The sequence below is a fragment of the Gorilla gorilla genome, chromosome 3 (assembly GCF_029281585.2).
Source record: "Gorilla gorilla gorilla isolate KB3781 chromosome 3, NHGRI_mGorGor1-v2.1_pri, whole genome shotgun sequence".
NCBI classification, from domain to species: domain Eukaryota; kingdom Metazoa; phylum Chordata; class Mammalia; order Primates; family Hominidae; genus Gorilla; species Gorilla gorilla.
Genome location: NC_073227.2, coordinates 12,339,086 through 12,352,572, shown reverse-complemented (window position 1 = coordinate 12,352,572; position 13,487 = coordinate 12,339,086). Strand labels below are relative to the sequence as shown.

Here is a 13,487-nt window from a genome sequence, read left to right as displayed (position 1 = left end):
TGTCCCCCACTTTCCACTGCCCTTCCTCAAGCAGCAGTGTGAACAGTGTGGACACCTGCTGGGCCTGACGGTGGAGCAAGGGGGAAAGGCAGGGCTGCACTGGGAAGACCCTGGGGGCACCACAGGAAACAGGCCCGGCCCCAGGCCCCTCCCCAGACATTGCTGGTTTGTTCCACTCCACTGCTCTGGGGCCTCAATGACTTTCATTTTGTTTCGGAAATAAGAAAGTGCCTGTTGTTCAACCTGGCTCTGGCCAGGCCTCTGGCCTAAGAGTGATGGTGTGGGGGCTTGCCGGCCTCACGCCCACCCTCTCTCCACCCAAGAGCCACGGCCACAAAATGTTCAGAGCCAGGAGGACTGGCTCAAAGCTACTCTCAGGCTTGGACTGGAAGAGCCCCACCTCTTTCCACCGGAGGCCCTGAATATCAGAGTGGGGAAGGGCAGGGGGCAGGGATGGGAATGCAGGGAAGACAGTCCCCCAGAATCTAAACTTGGGGTCAACTTGGGGGTTCTAGGCTCCTTTCACCTCTTTGCTACTCTCAGCACAGGAATTTTGAGTACATATTTTCCATGTACATAAAGGCTTAGCTTGAGAAAAAGCAAGACCCCTCCTCCTCATGCAAGAAGGAAGTTGTAACCCGGAGGCCTAGGGTGCCCTCCGTCCAGCCTTGCGGGGTGGGGGAGATGGGGGAGGGTGTCAGGGAGGGTGAGGGTCTGGAAGATACCCCCAGCCCCCAAGCTCGAGGACTGACTGCGGCACCCAACATTAGATTACAAAGGTTTATTTAGAAAATAGTTTGGTTGTTTTGGCTGTTGTTTTTGGCAAACACTTAAATACTTTCAGTAATCAAAGATTGTCGGTGCTTTCTCCTTGCCCCCTGGCAGCCACCCCCCGACTAGGTCCTGGAGAAGTCAGCCCTTGGTCAGACGGGGATGGGGAGTGGTAGTGTGTTTGGGGGGCTCCTTGCTTGCCCATTTAGGGGGCTACCTCTGCCACTGCTCTCTAAAACTCTGACCTCACAGCCGCACCTCGGCAGGGGTCCCACAGCTGGATCCAGGCAGGGAGCCCCAGAAGCAGCCCCTTGCTGAGGCGGGAAGGCAAAGGGGTCTCCCCCTCTCTCCTCCCCACTCCCCGGAGCCCGGCTATCTTTCTGCCAAGCTCCTGCCCTGCCGCACCCTCCCCTGCGCCCTGGAGGCCAATCCATCCCCGGGTCTCTGGGAAAGCTCCCCGGTCCGGGCCGCCCCTTCTGCCCAGCCCCGAGCGCGGAGCTGTCCAGGATTCCCAGACGGGTGCGAGTCACTGCCTGAAGCCCCTTCTCCTCCGTCGGAAGAGGATGTGCTTAAAGGATCGCCGGAAGTCCTGGTTGAAGACCGTGTAGATGACCGGGTTGAGCGAGCTGTTGCAGTAGCCGATCCAGAAGAAGAACTTGAAGAGCGGGCCGGGCACCTGGCAGGCCTCGCGGCAGATGCCGTACAGGCTGTAGCTGAAGAAGAAGGGGAACCAGCAGAGCACGAACACGCCCATGACCACAGCCAGCACAAAGGTGAAGCGCTTCTCGCGCGCCTGGGCCACCTTGCGGCGGCACACGCTGCTGCGCGCCCGGCGCCGGCGCGACAGGAAGAACTCGACGGAGCGCGAGCTAGCGCGCGACAGGCGGCCACCGGGCCCCGGGGACCTGGAAGCGGTCAGCGCCCCCGACTCAGCCGCCCCCGGCCCCGCCCCCTGCCCGTCCGCACCGCCCGCGCCCCCCTCGGCGCCCGCTCGCCGCCGCCCGCCCCGCCGCAACGCGCCCCGGCGCCGCCGCCTCTCGGCCGCTGCGCTGCTCTCGTCCGGCTCCACGTCGGCGGGCGGGGGCGCGCAGTGCCCGTTCTCGCCTGCGCCTGCCGCCGCGCCCAGCCCGTTTTCGGTAGTCGGGGACGCACCGTCGGGGCCCACGGGGGCGCGCTTCTCGCTGAGCGTGCGCGTGCGCAGCTTGGCCACTCGGTAGATGCGCGCGTAGACCAGGCCCATGATGAGGCAGGGCGCGAAGAAGGAGCCGATGCAGGAGGACAGAATGTACCAGGTCTCGTCGTTGAGGCCGCACTGCGGGTAGGCGGCGCCGTCGGGCTGGCGGTAGAGCGAGACCAGCGGCGGGAAGGAGATGACGGCCGAGATGAGCCACACGGCCACGATGGTGGCCTTGACGCGGCGTGGTGTGCGCTTCAGGTTGTACTCGACGGCCTGCGTCACCGACCAGTAGCGGTCCAGGCTGATGGCACACAGATGCACGATCGACGAGGTGCAAAACAGCACATCGAGCGCCAGGTACACGCCGCACCACACCTGCCCGAAGTACCAGTAGGCCATGAGCTCGTTGGCCAAGGAGAAGGGCATGACCAGCGTGGCCACCAGGATGTCGGCCGAGGCCAGCGACACCAGGAAGAGGTTCTGTGGCGCGCGCAGCGCCCGGCTGGTCAGCACGGCGATCACCACCAGCACGTTGCCCACCACGGTGAAGACGATGAGGAAGCCCACCACGGCAGCCAGCCCTGCCACCGCGCCCGCCGAGTACTGGCCGCGCGGCGGCCCCCAGGAAGCCCCCGAGGCATTGGCAACCCCGCCGCTGCCCCTCTCGCCCGCGCCGCTCGCATTGGGGCCCGCCGCTGCCGCCACCGCCAGCGCCGCCGCCAGCGCCGGGGACGCCATGGTCCTCCCGCGAGCTACGCGGTCCCTCCTGGAGCCGGGGCGCAGCCGCGGCAGCTCGGGCGCCCCCCAGCCGGGGTCGGCGCCCGCATCGCCGCCTGCTGCTCGGGCTCGCCCGCCGGGGACCGCGGCGCCCCGCAGCCGGCCCTCGGCCGTGGTGGCTCCGCGGGCGGCGCGCCGGAGAGCGTGGCTGCCGGGCTCCCCGCAGCTGCCGAGCGTGTAAGTGCAGAGCAGGAGGCGCCCGGAGCGAGCGGCGACGCGGCTGCGGGGGGAGGGGGGGCAGGTCCCGGGGTCCTCGCGCGGCCCCGCCCTCGGCCCGGCTCACGGGGAGCGCCCCGGCGGCGAGCCCACGGCGACGCGGCGCCCGAGCGGGCGTGCCTGAGCGGCCCCGTGGTCCCGGAGCCCAGCCGGGGCGCAGGCGACAGGCGGCGGCGGCCCGGGCGCTCCGCCTCCCATCCGGCCGGCTAGGGCTCGGCGCGCCGGGGCGCCGGCCGCCGCTCCTCCGGGCCCCCGCGCCCGCGCGCTCCCTGCGGCTCCAACTTTACTTTCCCGGGCGGGGCGCCGGCGCCGCCGCGAGTCCTCCGGCTGCTCCCGGGCGCGGGCGCCCCCCGCGGTCCACGCTTGGCCGTGTGGCCGCCGCCTCGCTCCCCGGAGCTGCGCCGCCGCCGCCTCCTTCGCCGCCGCCGCCGCCCTGCGCTGGGCGCGAGTGTGGCCGCCTGGGTTCGGCTTCCAACTTGGGTCGAGTTGCGCAGCGGGGCGGGCGCGCGGGGCGGAGCGGGCCGCGGGCCCTGGGGAGCTGGCCGGGAACCGGAGCCCGCGGCCGCCTGGTCGAACCTGCCCGCGCGGCGCCGGGGAGGAGTCCGGGGCGGCGGCGCGGGGCGCGCGCTCGGCGAGGGCGCCCCCTCCAGGGCCGCCTGCAGCCTGCGGGACGGGGCCGAGCGGCGGCCGGCCTGGGCGGTGAGTTCCAGAAGCTGCTCTTTCTAAGACTGGAGCCTCCTTCGCCTCCCCCAGCGCAGGCATGGGCGCAGGCGGGGGCGCGCACACGCGCGCGCGCAGCACGGGCGGCTCGGGGTCCATAGCCTGATGGCAGAGCAACCTCTCGCAGCCTGGGGGAGGACGCGACGCTACCTGCGTGCGCACAGGTCCTGCCGAGCTCAGGGTCCGGACCAGATCCTGGATCGGCGCTCCCCGTCAGAGCCACCTCCGCACCCACCCCGGCCTCAGTTCCCTCGGCCCACTTCCCAGCGCTGCTGGAGCATGAATCATAACTAACGGCGGTGTCTGTGGAAGCCCTGGGCAAGCTCCCAAGCTCTGCACCCATGTTAGCAGTGATTGAAGTTTAATCCTTAGGCTCTCAGGCCCTGCTTTTAAAGGATGGAGAGGTGTTCAAAGTCACCACCTCTGACAAACACCCAGAACGGAGCTGCCTGGATGATGAGCTTTTTGCAAGGGTGGGCTCAGGGGAGAGCGGCCGTTGAGGTAGCCCCCGTGTACCCTCGTCCCCGTCCGTGCACCTCCATTCTGCAGATGTGCACTGTCACGTGCACTGCCACTCTGTGGCCCATGTTGGCTGCTGGCTTCTGCCTCCAGGCAGCCTGGGGTCTGTGGGAGAGGGACTTCCAGGGACGAGGTGATCCAGGAGGAGAGCTGGAGTTCTCAGGCGTGACGTTTCTTTGCTAGGACCGAAGGGACGACCCTTCTCCCAACCGTCCAGAAATGAACCCCAGCTGGCTGGCCTCTCCCTGCATGGGCCCGCAGGAGAGAGGGAGGGAAGGTCTGTCCATCCTGTGGCTAGAACCGGCGGGGAAGGGGCGCTTCTGAGTGCCCGGGAGGTCATCATGAAGAGGGGCTGGAGTGACTGCCCCACCCCCGGGATGCCTATCCATGCCCGTGGCCTGGGGCAGCTTCTCTCTGAGCTCCTGAAGGGCGCCAGCTTTAGCCTCAGAGCCTGTCGTGTTCTCAGCTGCTCAGCCCTACTGGGGAGCATGTCTGTCTCCGCAGAGACACTGCCAGGAGCTACGGCTTCGTTCTTCACCATGTTTGTCACCAGCAGGGCCTGCACTGGGGGTGTGGAGGCCGAGCCGGGGCCCGGCAGAAAGCAAATATTTCAGATGATGGGCCTGCCAAGCAGGGGCGCGCTTTGGAGCCAAAGCCTTCTGTGCCACTCCTGTGCTAGTCTAGGGCACATATGCCCTTCGGGGAAGCAACAGGCCATGGCTGTCCTGTGGGAGGTGTGTGACCTGGGGATGGTGGAGGGTCACCATCCTTGCTAAAGGCCCTCCTGGTTCTGGTTGCCTAAAAGGTGCCACCTGTCCAAGGCACCTGGAGGTGCATTTTTCAGGGAAGCCCACACACACCTGCTTCCTTCGTGGTCGGCCCACTGGAGCCCTTGTCTCTATTGAGCCCTCTGCGATGGCAGAGAGTGAGGGGGGCCTGGCCTCAGTTGAGGTGCGCACCATCTGTGGGTGAATGGGGCCACCCACTGAGGTGAATGCGCTGACAACCGTCAGTGCCCTGGGGCTCCTCCCCCAGCCTGGGAGCGGGGTTGTCAAGGAAGCCTTCCTGGAGGAGGTGACCAAACTGTGCTTAGAGAATGAGGAGGTGTTATGAGGAAGGGGGAGCCCTCTGTAGGCTGTCCTTCCTCCAGTGGGGGTGGGCTTTGTACTGGGGGCGTGGGGAGACAGGAGGACTAGGAAAGAGCAGTGGCAGGGGCCAGATGCAGGCTTTGGAGAAGGTCTCTCTCCCTTGGCATCAGCGTGCCTCCCACCCCCATCCTGAAGGGCTCTCTTTTTGAGAAGTGCTTTGGGGGATGCACAGGGGCATGGGGATCTATCTAGGATCCTGGCTCCTGTGTTCCCAAGAGATGGCAGCCCAGGCACAGGAATTTGGAGGGAAAAGGACACGGAGCACCTGGGGCCCTGAGCCAGATGAACCTCCCACTGCCCAGGAGGGCTGAAGGCAGGGGCCACTCACAGGCCAGGCTGAGGGCATCTGGAGTGCCTGGCCAGTGAGTGGCCCAGGCCCTTGGGGATGGCAGCCAACATGCTGACATGCTGCTGGCAACACCTCCTGGCATGACCAGGGAGGGGGCAGAAGGGTCCACTCCAGGGCCTGGATGGAGCCAAAGGCAAAAAGCTGGGGCCTAGAGCCATTAGGAGAAGCGAAGCCCTGGGCCATGCATAGGGGTTGCATTGCACGCAGGCCTTCCTGTGGTGGGAGGCCCTGGGACCGCAGCTGTTTGCAAGGGAGCTGGAGAGGCCTCTTCCCCCAGACCTTGAAATTAGGCTTGAGGAACTGCTCCAGATTGTCCGTAACAAGCAGAACAGCACGTACCCAGCAAGACTTCCTGTCCTGACGAGGCACGACACGAGCTGGGCACGACCAGGAGGGGCGAAGATGGAGGGTGCTGGGGGAGTCAGGCTGCACTGGCGGGGGTTGTGGGGGCTGTCTGTGTGTACGTGTGCAGGGGAGTACATTGCAGAAGTGGGCATATTTCAGAGGGGAAACCTAGAGGTGTTTCCTAGAACTGAGAACCTAGAAGTGGCGCGTCCTGGAGCTGCAGAGGCGAACCTGTCTGTATCTCACCCATGATGCGTGGGGCCTAGGAGGACAGGGTTGGTCCAGCAGGGCCATACAGCCATGAGACATTGGGCCCTGGCTGCTGTGCCAGAGAGAGCTGGGGGCCGCCGGGCAGACCCTGAGAAGGGATGTGAGTGCGCACCTGCTGGGTGCCTGCCTGGGATGCCGCGCTCTAGGCTTCGTGAGCAGCCTCAGCTCGGGTGGAGGGGAGTTTGGCTCCTTGAGCCCCCTCCCTGCGCATGCAGGCATGCATGCACATACGCAGATGTACAGTGTCCACACACATATATGTATCCACACACATCCTTGTGCACACATAGATCCATGCACACACATGAATATACATATCATGAATACACGTGTGTTCATGCAAGCATGAACACCCATACATACACATATCCACACATGCATGCAAGCATGCAACCTATTCATGCATACTTGCATGCCTTCACACACACATGCATGCACACATCCACACACACACTGTCTACATATACCATGTGGATTCTACAGTGCATCTATGCATACAGAATGTACACACATGCACACATGCCTACGTGTGCATACACATGTCCATGTACTCTTCACATGCAGGTGCATATATACATATGCACTATCATACACACGTGCTTTTTGCACACGTATGTCTACACATGCATATGTATCCCACTGGCATATGTAGAAATGATGCACCCATGCTGTGCACACACCTGTGCATACTGCGTGCACGCCCAGCCTTCCCTGTGCAGATAATACGAATCCATGCACATTGCACACACGTGTGTATGCCTGTGCTGCACACATCTGTCCCTATGCATGACACCAGTCATGCATGTGCACACATGGCTTTGCATATATGGATGTGTACACACATATGCGGCACATGTGGCGTTGCCAACCCTCCTAGGCTGAGGAGAAGATGTATTTCTGGGTTGCTGCTGCAGCCAGCTCTTCCGGGGCTGCGGCTGGGTTCTGCCTCACCTGCCTGGTCTGCACAGCTCCACCTGGCTCTTGCAGTCAGCCCTCCTCTCCACGCTGTGAGGACATTTCTCACTAACTCTTGTGGACCCTGGGCCTGACCATGTGCTGTCCGCAGGCCTGGATGCCCTCTGCGTCATCTTTCCTGGGGCTCGCTTCCTTCAAGACTTGTCCCATGATGTTCCTCCTTCAGGAAGCCTCCGTGACCTCCCAGGCTGGATCTGGGCCACTTTTGCCGGCCTCCTGCATGCCCCATGGAGCATGGCCATCATCAATAACCATACATCTCAGCTGTGTCCCATCCCCACTGCCTGGTCCAGGGCTGGGCTCTCAGCTCACAGAAAGGGCTGAATGAAGACCTGGTGGCAGGATGGGTGCCGTGAAGGGCAGATGGGCTTGTGGGCCTGGCTCCAGCCTCCTTAGCCACACTGATGCTTGCTGGGTGCTGAGTGCAGGGGGTGCCTTCACCTGGTAGCTGCTTGTGCCAGACCCCAGTGCCCCTGGCCAACAGGCCCTTTTCTCGGTTCCATGGAGTTTGGGGTCATCAGATGTGGCTTTAGGCTCCTGCTCATTCCTTTACTTATTGTCTGGCAGTGGGGGAGCCTTCTGGCTTCCAGGGCCTCAGTTTCTCCTGTCTGTAAAATGGGAGCATTGGACCAGAGCATTCCGAGGCCCGTGCCAGCCCTGAGTGACCCCCTCCCCCAACTTGGCTGTGAGCTCCTGGGGGTGGGGGTGGTGCCTGCCTGCCCATCTCTGCCCTCGGTTGGTGTCCGCAGGGGAAAGGGAAGAGGCTGGACTCGGGGAGAGACCCCTCTCCACTCAGCCCTGGTGGGTGCAGGAACCAAGGGAAGCCAGCCCTATCTTCTTGTCTCAAGACAAAGAGGACATGTTTTCTCCCTGGAGCTGAGCTGAGCTTTCTTTCCCTATGTTTATTTGAAATTTCATTTTTAAAGACGAGTCAGGGAAAAATGAGGCTTGCTTCTCTCCCTGCCCCTCCCTGAAGAATTCCAGAAGCTGATTTGTCTTGTCAGGATGTGGCAGGGAGCCGTGGCCTGGGCTGGCTCTCTGAGCTGTTGCATATTGATCAGCATTGATGGGTTTGGCACAGTCGAGTTCTTACAGAGCTGGCGGAAGTCCCTCTGGAGAAAGAACTGCTTCGGGGACTGGCTTTGATTTGCAATGAGTGTAATAGATTAAAGCAGTGGGTCAGCATGTCTTATTGAGCACCAGCTGTGTACCTCAGCCCTGGCCCTGCTGGGATCCAAGCTCAGATCCCTGCCTCCCCCCACCCTCTCGGCTGCCACCGAGCCCCACCTCTGCCTGCCCGCTGCACCTGCTCCAGTCTCCACCTGGCTCCTCCTGCTAGGGGCTGTCCCCTGCCCCCTAGCTCCCTCAGCCTGACATTCAGGGCCCTCCAGTACCCAACCTCAACTCACAGCCCTTCACTGGTTCAGTTGTCATGCAGTCCGCAGACACCAGGGAGCATCCTCTGTGTGCAGCCCTGGAGATGTAGAGGTGACGAAGGCAGGGCGGCCCAGAAGACCTCACCTCCTGCTCCACCATCCTGGGCCTGGGCCTAGCGGGGTAGGCTGGCACAGGCCTGCTGCCTGGACTCTGGGTTCGAGCTGGCTGGGTTTTCCTCTGTGACCTTTCCCAGCCTTGGTGGCCGCCGTGCACACTCCTCAGAATGATGTCTGCAGAGCTCTCAGCCTGGGGCCTGCCCGTTGCAGGAAGGAGGCTGCTTGACCCCGTTCCAGCCAATGATACCTCCCTGAGAACAAGGGTGAAATGTGCCAGGAGGCCCACTGCCTGCCTTCCTGCTTGCTTGGGCACATGTGAGGATGTGATGCCCGGAGCAGCAGCAGCTGTCATGTGACCAGGAGGAGGTGAGGATGAGGATGAAAACCATGGAAGGAAAGAGGGTGTGTCCCCAGTGCCATTGTTCTTGAGCCTCCAAGAACCCACCCGGGACCTACCCTTTGTCCAGACTTCCTCCTGCCGAAGGAGGTACTAAGTGGACTTACTGTTTTACCCTTTTAGGGAGGAAAGTTCTGTAACTTGCAGCTGAACGTGTCTAAGCCATGAGTTGTCCCCCAAGCTCGTGAGTTGTCCCCAGCTCAATTCTGCCTCCTTTGGAGAGTGACGTCCCACACACCTGTGCAACCTTGCATGCCAAAAGGACTTTGCATGCGGGAGGTGATCCCCACGACACCTGTGGACCCAATGTCATCAGGGTCCTCGTAAGGGAAAGAGGCAGGAGGATCCCAGAAGAGGAGGTGTGATGACAGAAGTGGAGGTCAGAGTGACATGCAGACGGGACCCCTGGCTGCAGGATGCAGTGCTTCTGGGAGCTGGAGAGGCCAAGAGACAGACTCTGGCCTGGAGCCTCCGGAAGGCACCGGCCCTGCAGACCACTTCAGACTTCTGACCTTCAGCGTGGGAAGTGGAAGCTTGGTGTGGTTCTAAGCGGTGGCATTTGTGATCATTTCTCACCGCAGCCACAGTAGATGGAGGCAACACCCGTGGGTGTTTGAGGGATGAATGAGTGGAAGCATGCGTGCGGTGGAGGCCACTGCACCGTCCAATTCCAGACAGTCCCGAGGAACACCTGCTGGCAGCCCTGCCTCGGCTGTTGAGTCATTATGTGATCTTGGGCAATTCTGAGCCTCTGCTTCACCACCTGTGAATTGAGGGACAGGACTCAGTGGTCTTTCTCGGTCTTTCCAGGCCCCCAAGTCCTGGAGGGCACTGTGGGAGTGTGAGGTGGAGCCCGGGAGTCCCGTGGATGGAGATGAAAATGCCAGCCCTGCTAGATCCAGGCGGGATGGAGTGTGGGGTGTGGGCACAGCGGCTTGTACAGGCCTGGGCTGGGCAGACTTGCCCAGGAGTCTCGGGCCACTGCGGAAGGAGGACGCGTGGCCAGCAGGTGCCACCAGGAGAGGAGAGGAGGGCCAGGCTGAGCTGCATCTCTGGACTCCAAGGAGAGCTTGGAGAGGTGACTGAAACCCTGCCGCACCCCCAGCCTCTCTCCAGCTGTGGGTCCTTGGGCAAATTGCCTCATCTCTCTGAGCCTCGAATGCGTAGCTTTCAGGACTAACTAGGGTACTGTGTACCAACCGCCTCTGCCAACCCGTCTGCACTGGGCAGCCCTGGGTACCTGGCTTGGGGGAGGAGTAGGCCTGGGAGGAGACTGATGCTACATTTCTCTTTATCTATCCCTGTATTGTTTAATTTGTTCCAAATGCTTGAGTTACTTTGGCAAATAGAAACAATTCTAATAAAGAGAACAAAGACCTTAGGATCCCTGGCGCGTAGCAAGCTCTCGGCAAATCGCAGTTGACCCTCCTCTTCCTCTTCCTCCTCATCATCTTCATCATCATTATCATCATCACTGTTGGATCTGCTCCCAGCTGACATTTGAGTCTGCCTTGTGACGTGCCTCAGGCCGTTCCCAGCCTCTGCTTGCACACCCCAGGCGATGGGGAGCTCACTGCTTTCTGAGCAGCCTGCTTCCGTCTTAGGACAGCTCTGATTATTTTCAACACAGCACACGGTTGTGGTGCTCCGCTGTGTGAGGTTCCATGCTGCGCTTGGGGTCACAGATAAATCAGCCTTGGGCAGTGCCTGGCCACAGGAGCTGAGGGTGCCTGTGCTGGCTTGGGGCAGTAGGAAGGGCTTCCTGTGGAGGGGGCTTCTGCCCGGGCCTTCACAGCACAGGGAAGGCTTCCTGGGCCATTTCCCCACTGCTCTATGGGCCGCCCCTCCCCACCTCAGAAGGGCTGCCAGAGTCCAGGACCTCTGGCCAGTGCATCCTCTACTGACCCATGGAGGCTCACCCCTAGACCTCCCTAACCTGGGTGGCTGTCCCCTGGAGACCTCCGAGGACTTCTCAGAGTCTTCAACAGAGTTGGAAACCTTTCGCTTTATTTCACCTTGATATTTTCCCTGGGGGTTGGGTGCCATGGTTTCCCCACTTTGCAGATGAGAAAGCGGAGGCCGTGGGAGCAGATGCGGCTCCCCAGGTCCCCAAGGAGTGGCTAGTAGATTGGGGCTCGGGCTCAGGCCTTGCCCCATCCAGTCTCTACCCACAGTGACCACCTCTGCGGTAGCCACCCACCCCAACAAAGACCACATAGGGGCCCCTGGATGGACACTGGGGCTTCTTTCCCTAAGGTGGTCACCTCCGCGGGGACCCCAGTCAACCACACTTTCCTGCTGTGGGGGCTGCTGTTTCCCACGTAGCCTGTTTGGGATGCGCACCCCAGTGCTAATCAACCCTTCGCCCCAGCACCCGGCATGGTGAATGCATGAAGGAACCCCTCTCTCCACGAGGCAGGCAGTTTTCCTTCAGTGAAGACACTGAGACCCAGCAAGCATCTGTGCCCAGCTCTCACCGGAGCCACTCTCCACCCTGCATTGCTGCCTCTCATTTGCTGAGCCCTGAATATGTGCACAGCTCCAAAGGGCCACAGAGTGACGCAGCTCCTGTCCCCAGCTGTGGCCAAAGGTTATGGAAACCACAGACGCCACACACCACCTGCTCTCGTGCCTGCGTGGAAAGTGTGGGCAGGACCACAGGTAGCGGGTGCCCATGTGTGAGGCGTGACGTGCTCCCTAAGGCCACCCTGGCCATCCTCAGGTTTGATACCTTGTATTTCAGCTGCTTCCAGGTAGAATCCAGAGAATGTTCTGGGTAGGAATGGTTAATTCAACAAAAGTAATTTATGCCGACGATTTGTGAATCTGACCAGAGCAGACAAGTGCTTCAGAGCTGGAGGGAGTTCAGAGATTTTTGTTTTGTTTGCTTTGAGGTTTTCTTTAATAGGAAAATGAAGAAGAGTCCTTAACATGTTTGGGAAAATAAACTAAGAATGCTCACATTTGCCGTGACGCTGGGAGCTTCCTCCAGCTTCCTGCGTCGATCCTGATTCCCAAGTATTTGTGGAAGGCAGGGATGCGGGCTGAGCCGTCCTCGCCACTGCCCACAGCCCTGGAATGTTTGTGTTGGAACCTGGACACCTTGGGCCCACACTCAGCAAGATCTGCTATGTTTTCTTCTCGAGTTTTCCCCTCCCAGAAAGGCTCTGATTTAAACCAGAAATTTGTCATAGGAGGCAACGGGACTGGACTGAGATAACTGTGAGTAAGTCAAGGTAGAGGTGATGTTGCTGTAACAAGAAAACCCCAAAGCACAGCAGCTTGAGCAAGATAAAAGATCCTTTCTGTCCCACATGGAAGCCTGGGCAGGACTTCCTGGCCCCTTCTGCCTTTTCCCTGCCATCCCCAGTGGGCAGCCCCAGTTTCAGGCCCCTTTTGCCTTTTCCCTGCCATCCCCAGTGCACAGCTTGGGCCCTGGCACCACATCCATGGCATCACAACAGTGGGATGGGGGCCTATGGCCCTTCCATCACAGGGCGACTTCACCTGGAAGTTGTATTCCTCCCTTATGCTGATGCCCCATTGGCCAGAACTTGGTCACATGCCCACCCCTAATGTCGGGGAAGCTGGGAAACGTAGTCTTTACGTGGCAGCCATATTCCCAGATCAGTATCCTACCACCGTAGAACGGGGTTTCTCCACCTGTGTCTTATGACGTTTTGGGCTGCACTCGTCTTTGTCGTGGGGGCTGCCCTGTGTGTTGTAGGAAGTTTGGCAGCATCCCTGGCCTCCACCCACTAGATACCAGGAGCACTCCTCAGTTGCAACAACCAAATATGTCTTCAGATATTGCCAGATATCCCCTGGGGGGCAAAATCACCCCCAGTTGCAAACCACTGGGCAGATCAAGGGCCTGCAACTTCAGGGCTGCAGCACCCAGGTCACAGGAGGGCTGGGAGGGTGGTCTGTGGCACATACCCTATCAGAAGGAGACAGCTACCTCTCAAGTCCACCCTGCAAGTTCTCATGCAGGAAGAGGGACAGAGATCTGGATTTTAATGGGAAATATACTAATTGTTTTCTGATAGCACACAATTAAAAAAAAGAGAGAAAGAAAGCCGTGGTTATGGAATGAATTGTGTCCCCCCAAAAAGATATATCCATGTCCTAACACCTAGCACATGTGAATGCGATCTTACTGGATTGGAGCCCATCCTAATCCACTATGACTGGTGTCCTTATTAGAAGAGGAGACACCCAGGGAGGGAGGCCGTGTGCAGATGGAGGGGGAGACTGGAGAGATGGGGTCACAGCCAAAGAACTCCTGGAGCCCTCAGGGGGAGCACAGTGCTGCCAAAACCTTGACCTC

General features: G+C 60.6%; 1 protein-coding gene across 1 annotated transcript; it reads right to left on the bottom strand.

Moving 5' to 3' along the window:
- Positions 1–766: 766 nt before the first annotated feature.
- On the bottom strand, positions 767–3,089 carry ADRA2C (adrenoceptor alpha 2C). Its single transcript, XM_004038360.5, has one exon. It carries the CDS (start codon positions 2,684–2,686, stop codon positions 1,298–1,300), a length of 1,389 nt encoding a protein of 462 aa, XP_004038408.1. The 5' UTR covers positions 2,687–3,089; the 3' UTR covers positions 767–1,297.
- Positions 3,090–13,487: the final 10,398 nt, after the last annotated feature.

What these genes read in the sequence shown, in the direction of transcription:
- ADRA2C (XM_004038360.5), bottom strand. Translation starts at nt 2,686, where the DNA reads ATGGCGTCCCCGGCGCTGGCGGCGGCGCTGGCGGTGGCGGCAGCGGCG.